This window comes from Acomys russatus, chromosome 16 (assembly GCF_903995435.1).
Source record: "Acomys russatus chromosome 16, mAcoRus1.1, whole genome shotgun sequence".
Taxonomy (NCBI): Eukaryota; Metazoa; Chordata; class Mammalia; order Rodentia; family Muridae; genus Acomys; species Acomys russatus.
The window spans coordinates 7,544,839-7,553,836 of record NC_067152.1 but is presented as its reverse complement, the minus strand read 5'-3'; the positions used below and the strand labels follow the sequence as shown (position 1 = coordinate 7,553,836).

At 44.5% G+C, this 8,998-nt stretch overlaps 1 protein-coding gene across 1 annotated transcript in view; it reads right to left on the bottom strand.

Annotated features, from left to right (window-relative positions):
* Window positions 1–1,626: 1,626 nt before the first annotated feature.
* The window catches only part of Psmd11 (proteasome 26S subunit, non-ATPase 11), a 34,369-nt gene continuing 26,997 nt past the window's right edge, over window positions 1,627–8,998 (bottom strand). Inside the window, exons 7-14 of the mRNA XM_051158108.1 lie at window positions 8,588–8,732; window positions 6,607–6,667; window positions 4,340–4,402; window positions 3,260–3,385; window positions 2,781–2,816; window positions 2,543–2,594; window positions 1,997–2,139; window positions 1,627–1,881 (exon numbers count right to left, since the gene is read on the bottom strand). Of these exons, the coding sequence (XP_051014065.1) occupies window positions 1,997–2,139; window positions 2,543–2,594; window positions 2,781–2,816; window positions 3,260–3,385; window positions 4,340–4,402; window positions 6,607–6,667; window positions 8,588–8,732 (626 nt within the window). The 3' untranslated portion in view covers window positions 1,627–1,881. The remainder of the gene's footprint in view (window positions 1,882–1,996; window positions 2,140–2,542; window positions 2,595–2,780; window positions 2,817–3,259; window positions 3,386–4,339; window positions 4,403–6,606; window positions 6,668–8,587; window positions 8,733–8,998) is intronic.

The window sequence follows — 8,998 nt, the reverse complement described above, 5'->3', positions numbered from 1 at the left end:
CAAAGACCCAGGTCCCTCAGAAGACCCACCCTTGGGGCAGTGTGACAATAGCTGCCATTGAAGGCTGCATAAGCACTGCTGGCCATTGGGACTCTGGCACCTGTACTTCCTCAGACCCTCACATGCCCATCACCCCCACAGATGGAGAAGGAATGAAAGACTACTGCCCATCCCACGCGCCCTCCTCACTGGACCTCCTGCCCCAGCAGACACTGAACTCCATTCCTGACTCTGCCAAAGGTCTCTACATAGGGACTCCCAGCATGGCTACCAGAGTCCCATCATTAAGCATGAGGTAAGAGAGCTCTGGCCAAGCCAGAAGGGGATTCAAGGAGCACGTGGACTTGCTTGGAAACCCTCCAGCACTCAAGAAAAGACACCTTTTGAAAAAAAAATTATTTTATTGGAACTCATCTGAACATCAGATATACCTGGTGTTGGTCAGCAAGAACCGTTTGTACATTTGATATTGATGGTGCCAAAACCAAAACAGTGACTGGACATGATGGGGAAAGAGGAGGGCCGAGAACAAAAACCTGATTTTGAAAAGGAAAATAAAAGCCAGTCAGAGTCAGTGAAGATGCAAAACCTGGTACAACAAAATCCTTTTACAAAATAGAAATTTATTACCAAAACCTGGAAGGCTAATCTGAGAAAGGTTCTAAAGAAAGAGAGGAGGAGGCCGGCAGGAGGGGGCAGGAGGAGAGGAGGAGAGAAAAGACAGGCTGAGAGGAGAGCTCACAGTGGGGACAGCAAAGCTGCAGGTGCTCACCTGCCCCCGGGCACCAAAGCCTACTAGGGAATTGCATCAAAAACAAAGCATGCTAAAACAGTGCCACCTGTCCGCTCACTCTCAAGAGGCAGAGAAAGACACTGGGAAGGGGACATGAGGGTGCTTCAAACCCAACAAGGAAAACTAAGATTTTTTAAATTAAAAACAAACAAACAAACATACACCCCAGTCTCATTCCCAATGTTCACTGTTTAAAAAAAAAAATCCACCTGACAGCAGGAAAGAAGAGTGGAGCAGGAAAGAAAGCAGCAGATGGAGTTTAGACAGCCCAACTCCTCAAGAGGGGGAAAGGATACGGCGGAGGGAGGAGAGGAGAGAGGAGAGAGGAAAGCAAAGAGAGGAGGAGAAGGAGAGTTAAAACACTGACGTCTAATCTAGTTAGTGTTTAAAAAAGCCACATGCACAGCAGGCCCCTGAGGGCTGCGGGCCCTCGCTGCTCCCCGCGTGGTCGTAGTGGACGCCGGCTCCTGGACTTGCTCCCGTTCTTTCCCAGGTCAGAGAGGAGCCGTGCGCGCACTGCTGCAGCCATGGTGGCAGCACAGCAGGCCCTTCAGCTAGTCTGCTGGAGCCAATGTCAGAGGGAAGGGTGGACAGGCCAGATGGCAGGGGAAACACCAAACGCCTCGTTTCAAATAAAAAAGAAAACAGCAGTCTATACATAGTTGTTTGTTTTGGTTCAGTACAAACAGAATACAAAGTCGCTGCTTTTGATGGTCAGCCCAATTCTGAAGAGGAGGAGAGGTGGCGCCCAGCAGGTGGATGAGGATCCCCAGTGTTGGCGGGGTGCCTGGCTTTGCGGCCCTCTCCCAGGAGGCAGAGAGCACAGCTTTAGGTAGTGTAAGCCTTTTTCCTTTTATTAAGATTTTTTTTTCTTTTTCTTTTTTTTTTAAGCAATTTCCCCACTCCCATGTTGGCCAGTGCTGATTACATGAGAACTGGCCGCCTATCGCTGGATACAGATGCACCAATGAGGGTTAAAAACTTTCCGAGCGAAAAGTAGAACAGAAAGAAAAGAATCTCCTAGCATTTCCCCAAGGGTTCACTCTCCCGCCACACACACTCTCCAAAGGACCGCTACAGATCCAACTCTGCAAGAGAAGACAGAGCAGTGTCAATCGGGGAAGCCGCAGGACCAGGTGCTGTTCAGTGTCGACAGGCAGGAGACAGCGCTGCCCGGCCCTGGGTCCTGGGGCCAGCACTCACCTATGTCAGCTTCTTGGCTTTGTTGTAGAGGGAGTCCACTACTTTACTCATGTTCTGAATTGTTTCCAGAGCAGCTTCATAAGTTTTATCTACCGGGGGCTCATCGAAAATGATCAGGACACCCTCCCCCTGGTCCAAAATCCCTGAAAGAAACACAGGAACAAACTAGGTAAAAGGATATTAGACAATTTAAAAAAGGACCCAACTCCCTAGCTGTCTCATTTTCTCCCATATTTGCTATATACTCACTTCTTTTTTGAAAAAAGACCTTTATTATTTTTAAACTGTGTACATGTATGAGCCTGTGTGAATACATATAGCACAAGTGCATGCAGGAACCCTCGGAGGCCAGAAGGTGTCAAACCTCCTGAAACTAGAGTTACAGGCAGTTGTGAGTTGCTATGGAGATGCTTGAAACTGAGCCTGGATCCTCTGCAAGAGCAGTTAAGTGTCTCTCCAGCCCCTTATACATTTGTCAAACAGAGCCGGGGTTCCAAGGAACCATCAGGAGAGAGACTCAGCCCCTGCCTATATGACTTCACTCACCATGAAACTTCTTGTCAAGAATCATCTGGGATAGTTTTCTTTCCACGTCGGCCTAAAATCAGAGTACAAGTTAAAGGGACCAATATCCGTTAGTGAGAGATCTGCCTGACATGAAAGTTTTGTAACAAAGTCTTACAAAAAAATGGATTGGAGCAAAGCAGCAACAAGACGACCCTGGCTCAGAACCCAGCCCCTCTAAGCTTCCCCACCCCCAATCCTAACAGGCCCGAGAGCTTACCTTGGAGAGTTTGATGAGGCTAGATATGTGTTCAATCTAAAAGGAAAAACAGACAGCAACACTGAAAGTTGGAATTTCTTGCCAATATGAAAAAGACAGAGAACCGGTGTGTCTCTTGGCCCTGGTGAATTGAGCGGGCCACGCCCTCCCTGGCCATTCTGTCTGCTTTCCTGCGCTTCACTAGATGGAGTGCACTCTCATCCCATGTACCAAATTCACAAAATATTCCCCACACATACAAAGACTACAATACCCAGAAGACAAGGAGGGCGGTTCACACCTTCCATTGCCCCTCACCCTTCTCCTCAGTTCACCTCCCATCAAGACGAGCCCAAGCCCTGGTGGCCTCTTAGCAGCAGACATACCCTTGAAAGTGACAAATGTGGAGAAGGAGATGGCTACAGCATAACATCTAACCCAAAAACTGTTTTTTATTAAAAAAAAAAAACAAAAAAAAAACTTCCCAGGAAAATTCCTACCTGTACTCGGGAAAAAGGCTCAATGACCCGGATCAGATTCTGTTCCAGTAAGTTGTCGTACAACTTGGCCAAATGTGTGCTGATGATTGGGTCGTCCCGGAGCTCTGCCCTGTAGTCTGTCAAGGCCTGCAAAACAAAGCTCGTAACAGAGACTGGCACAGCACTTTAAAGCACAGCACTCCGTGCCTCATGAGAAGCCTGTACCATTGCTATATATATGAGCGGTCTGGAAAGCTGAGAGGAAGACAGCAAGTATGAAGAACTAAAGCAGAGCTCCACCTTCGTCTCCTCGAGTGCAAGCCTATAAGCCAAGGCACACTCTACTTACAGACCACATGAACTGCACACGTATTATTCAGTGTATATTTCAAAGAACTCTGAGATTAAATAATAATTAATGCTGGCTCAGCAGGGCAGTGGTGGCACATACCCACAATGAGGCAGGCAGAGGCTATTCTAGAACTAGCTCTGCAGACCAGGCAGGCCATGCTCCTGCCTCTGCCAAGATAAAGGCATGGACCACCACCACCACTGATTGCTGGGTCTGGCTGGTTCTTTTTTTTTCTTTTTTTCTTTTCCAACATGATACTTTTATTGATTATTTGGGAATTTCACATAATGCACAGCAATCACACTCCCCAGCCTTCTCTAGTGTTTGTGACCACCCCACCCCATAAAAAAAGAAAGGAAAACAAACGAAACCCCAAAACACAAGTCCAGTTTGCACTGTCCATGTACTCACTGGGGCATGGTCAAACTCCCAGTGAGCAGCCCCTTAAAGAAAACTGAGTCGTCTCTAGCCCACAGCCCTGCCAGAAGCTATCAACTGTCAAGAGCTACACTTCAGCATCCTTATTTTAACTGTTGTTTGTCTGGATTTTTAAAGGCAAGGTTTCTCTGTGTAGCCTTGGCTGTCCTGAAACTCCCTCTGTAGACCAGGACGGCTTTGAACTCACAGAGCTGCCTGCCTCTGCCTCCCAAGTGCTGGAGTAACACCACTGCCCAAATCCAACCATTTTTTAAAGTCCTTCAATAGCCCTCTTCTAGGCCCACGCCCCATCAATTCAATGTCATGCTTACCTTTTCAAAATCTGCCAGTGATCTGTTCTTGCTGGCTTGGGCCACACATTTCAATGCTTCTGTCTGAGAATTTAAAAAAAAAATTTTTTAAATTCATAAATGTGGTCTATTCTCCATGTTCACATATACTTAAGGTCTTATAAAACAATAACCTACCCTCACCACCACTCTTTTTAAGGGGCTTGGGAAGAAAAGGCAGAAATACTGACTATCATTGTATGCCAACCAGTGTCCCCTTGAAATGGGAAGTGACTTAAATAGAAGCTTCCCAAAAGGATAGACCCGGACACGGATCCTCTAGAGAAAATAATGAGAAAACTGTGACTTTTCTCCTTACTCCAAGACTCTTTATCTCGACATCCACCCTCACAGCTGATAACCCCTGGGCTTTCTCGAGGCTCACTCTGCTAGCTCTGGTTTAACACAGTGATCAACTGAAGTCTGCACTGGGATTCAGATATTACTAGTCCACATAGCACATGTGAATATTAAAACCCTACAGTGTGCCAAAACTGAATGTACAACACCCAGGACAAACTTCTAACTTGGTTATAAAAAGATACCTGCTAAGCTAGCAAGTCTCCACTCAGCACCCATCTCTCCAGATCAGCCTGGCTTCTTTTGAAAGCTGTCATTGAGGCACAAAGTAACAGAGGGAGCTCCTGTGTGTCAGCCTCACAAATAAGGATGTGAGTCTATGTGGCAGACTAAATGGCACAAGGCTGACAGGAGCATAGTGTGTCTCCAGCATCTGCCCTACAGACAGAATAAATGTCATAATGAGGACACTCTGGAACCCAAGCCAAAAGACAAAAGTTCACAGTCCACACCCACCATTGTCAGCTGCTCTCCTCTCCAGACACATGGAGATCCCATCCCAACTCTGTAACTCTCTTTGGTATTTGTTGTTGTTGTTGTTGTTTTTGGGGGGGGTTGTTTTGTTTTGTTTTGCTTTGCTTTGTTTCAAGGCAGGGTCTTACTGTATGGCCCTGGCTGGCCTAGAACTAACAGAGAATCTTATCTGTCTGGCCCCTTAATACTGGGATTAAAGGTGTGTGCCATCAAATCCAGCTTCAACTCCATATGAGCTCTCTACAGTAAAAATTAGTATTCCCAAAATCAAAACTATAATCTGACTTAAAACTTTCGGAAGGAAAAGCAAATTAGGACCACTTACAGAAAAAGAGGAAGCCAGCTTTTGCTGACAGTACTCCAGAGATTCAGGGAGCTAGCTAATCTGTTCACTGTTTAGAGACAACTGTACTTGAAATTCAGAATGGCTGCTTTTTTTTAACTGTGACAGTCAAAGACAAAGAGAGGACAGGACAAAACCCCTGACACATCATCGTTACAACTATGTACTCTAAAAAGTCGTCCACACCTACTCAATTACAAAAAAGCTGACCAACCCCCGAAGGCCTCTTTTTAAAGTATACCCAAATTCAGTGTGAAGGGAGAGAGAATAATCTAAGAAAGGGTAGGTATCAAAAGCTAGGTTTTGTTTTTGTTTTGTTGTTGTTGTTTTTCAAGACAGGGTTTCTCTGTGTTATCTTGGCTGTCCTGGACTTTGTAGACCAGGCTGGCCTTGAACTCTCAGAGATATCCCCCTCTGCCTCCCAAGTGCTGGGATTAAAGGCATGCGCCACCACACCAAAAGCTAGTTCTTCCACCAAGTAACCTGACCTCCCCACAAGCACTTATGAAGCATATCTGAGCAGGTTTCTAACTCAGGATGTAAGGTTCTTCACAGGTTATATTTATTTTGTTTTTTCATTTTTTTAAAGATTTATTTATTTATTATGAATACAGTGTTCTGCCTGCTTGTACACCTGCAGGGCAGAAGAGGGCACCAGATCTCATTATAGATGGTTGTGAGCCACCATGTGGTTGCTGGGAATTGAATTCAGAACCTTTGGAAAAACAGCCAGTGCTCTTAACCTCTGAGCCACCTCTCCAGCCCCTTCACAGGTTATATTTGTAAGCCAGGCCCACAACAGGAAGATTTGGCCAAAGATAAATTATAATCTAACAGCAAATGCTACAATATATTTCTTTAAGTCCCTCAAATTACCTATGTCTTTAACAGTGCCCAACACTGACTTTCTAGGCCAAAAACTTAACAGTAAAGAAAACCCAATGAATGAGCTTAAGGGAAGAACATGAAGGGCGGGGAGGTAGGATGGACACCATGGCCCCTTCAAGCATCATGAATCTGACAATAAAGCTGGTTGTACTCAGAGTAGAGCTGTAGTCACAATATTCCCTACCTGCCTCCCTGCATACCGAAGTGCAAGCTTTCCGCTCACCAAAGCCTGGACATCTTCTGGGCTACAAGATAGATAAATAAATAAATGAATAAATAAATAAATAAATAAATAAATAAATAAATAAATAAATATTAAGAGTAAGAATAAAAATGAACATAAATAATAAATAAATACTTGGTCAACTGCTCCAGAACATTACAATTCTAATCATAGGTTTAGGTGAACTATTTGCCAGAATTTCATTGTGAAGACACATCTACAGAGAAAAATCAACTAAACCCATATGTCCCAACACTGCAGAAGTTGAGGTTTTCTTCACTCTTGTTCAAGGTTAAGGCTAGCAATAAAAAGCAAACACCTCCCAAAATTAAAAGGAGCACAGCTGAGCATGGTAACCCGTGCCTTTAGGGAGGCAGAGGCAAGTGGATCTCTATGAGTTCAAGGCCAGCCTGATCTACATAGTGAGATCCTATCAGAAAGAAAAGAAAAGAAGAGAAGAGAAAAGAAGGAAGGAAAGAAAGGTCCAACTGAACACCCGTCCCACCCCAATAGTCAACGGACAGCATGATAAGTCAAATCTCTGCATAATAGGTCTTAACATGCAATCCTGGGGTTGGGGAGTGTTTCTGCCTGATATACATGGAGTCCTGGGTTTGTTTCCCCGCACTTATAACTCATGCCTATAATCCCAAAACTAGGATGGCAGAAATGTGCCCTCAACATCATCCTTGTCTACATAAAAAGTTAAGACCAGGACTAAAGAGATGGGTCAGAGGTTAATAGTGCCTGTTGTTCTTGCAAAGGACCCGAGTTCAACTCCCAGCACCCACATGGATGCTCACAGATATCTGTAACTCCAGTTCCAAGGAATCTGACGTCTTCTTCTGGCCTCTGGACACTAAGCATGCAAGTGGTGCACAGACAGATTCAGAGAAACACATATAAAAATAAATTTCAAAAATATGTATTTTCAAAAAATTAAGGGCAGCAGAACAGTGGTAGCACACACCTTTAATCCCAGCACTCTGGAGGCAGAAGCAGGCAGATTTTTTTTTAAAGATTTATTTATTTATTATGTACACAGATATTGTTATAGATGGTTATGAGCCAACATGTGGTTGCTGGGAATTGAACTCATGACCTTTGGAAGAGCAGTCAGTACTCTTAACCTCTGAGCCATCTCTCCAGCCCGCAGGCAGATCTCTTATGAGTTCGAGGCCAGCCTGGTCTACAGAGTAGTTCCAAGACAACCAAGGCTTCACAGAGAAACCATGTCTCAAAAAACCAAGAAAAAGGACTAGAGAGATGGCTCAGTGGTAAGAGCACTGACTGCTCTTCCAGAGGTCCTGAATTCAATTCCCAGCAACCACATGGTGGCTCACAGCCATCTATAATGAGATCGGGTACCCTCTTCTGGCCTGCAGGCACACATGCAGGTAGAACACAGTATACATAATAAATAATTCTTAAAAAAAAATAAGTTAAGGCCAACCTGGACAACATGAGATCCTGTGTCCCCTGTATCTAACCCAAATAAATAAATAAACAGATAGACAGACAGATAGATGGATAGTAATAAGTAAAAATTAAAAATTATAAAAATTTTAAAATCATGACCTAAGTTAGGTGTTTACCTAGCATGTACAAGGCTCTAGGTTCAGACCCTAGCACCACTTAACTATCATGCCTTTTAGAGTCTACTTTTCAAATACTTACTTGGCTCCATGTTCCTCATTCTGAGGAGCAGCCAGTTGGCTAACACTGACCTAACAGGTATTTCCTGAATTTCCCAATTAAGTAACTTCTAAAATCTGTTTCCCCAAGTCTAAGAGACTATGAAGCACCACATTCTGTATCAGGCAGCCTCACAGCGCACAGCTAAATAGAGCTGCATCTGTAAGTGGACAGACGCCCTTCCTGCTGTGGTACGGACTTGGCTGAACAGACTGGAGTCCTACATCTCTAGTTAATGCACACTTACGTGTTGAGCATGATTTTGCATAGCAACATGTATTTCAGAGATGTGATGGCCTTGGGACTATCAATGGAGTCATAGCCTTCAAATGCCTCATAGAAATATGAGTAAGCTGTTTTCCAGTCCTTCTCCTCTGCTGCATGAATAATACCTGGTCAGCGAAAAGAAAGAAGAAAGAACCATATAAAATAGTAGAACCATAAAAGAGCTGTAAAAACCCTTAGCTCAAGCCGAACAGCATCAAGCTACTAAGGAGCTCAGGTGTAAGCAAAGGAACAGCCTAAGTCACAGCCAGCTCCTAAGAGCTGACATGAGAGCCTCAGGTCTCTGGCCTCAGCACCCACTTTTTTAAATTCCCAAAGGAGTTAGAGAACTAACTCAAAAGGATACCAAAACAAACAAACAGCAGTTACCCTC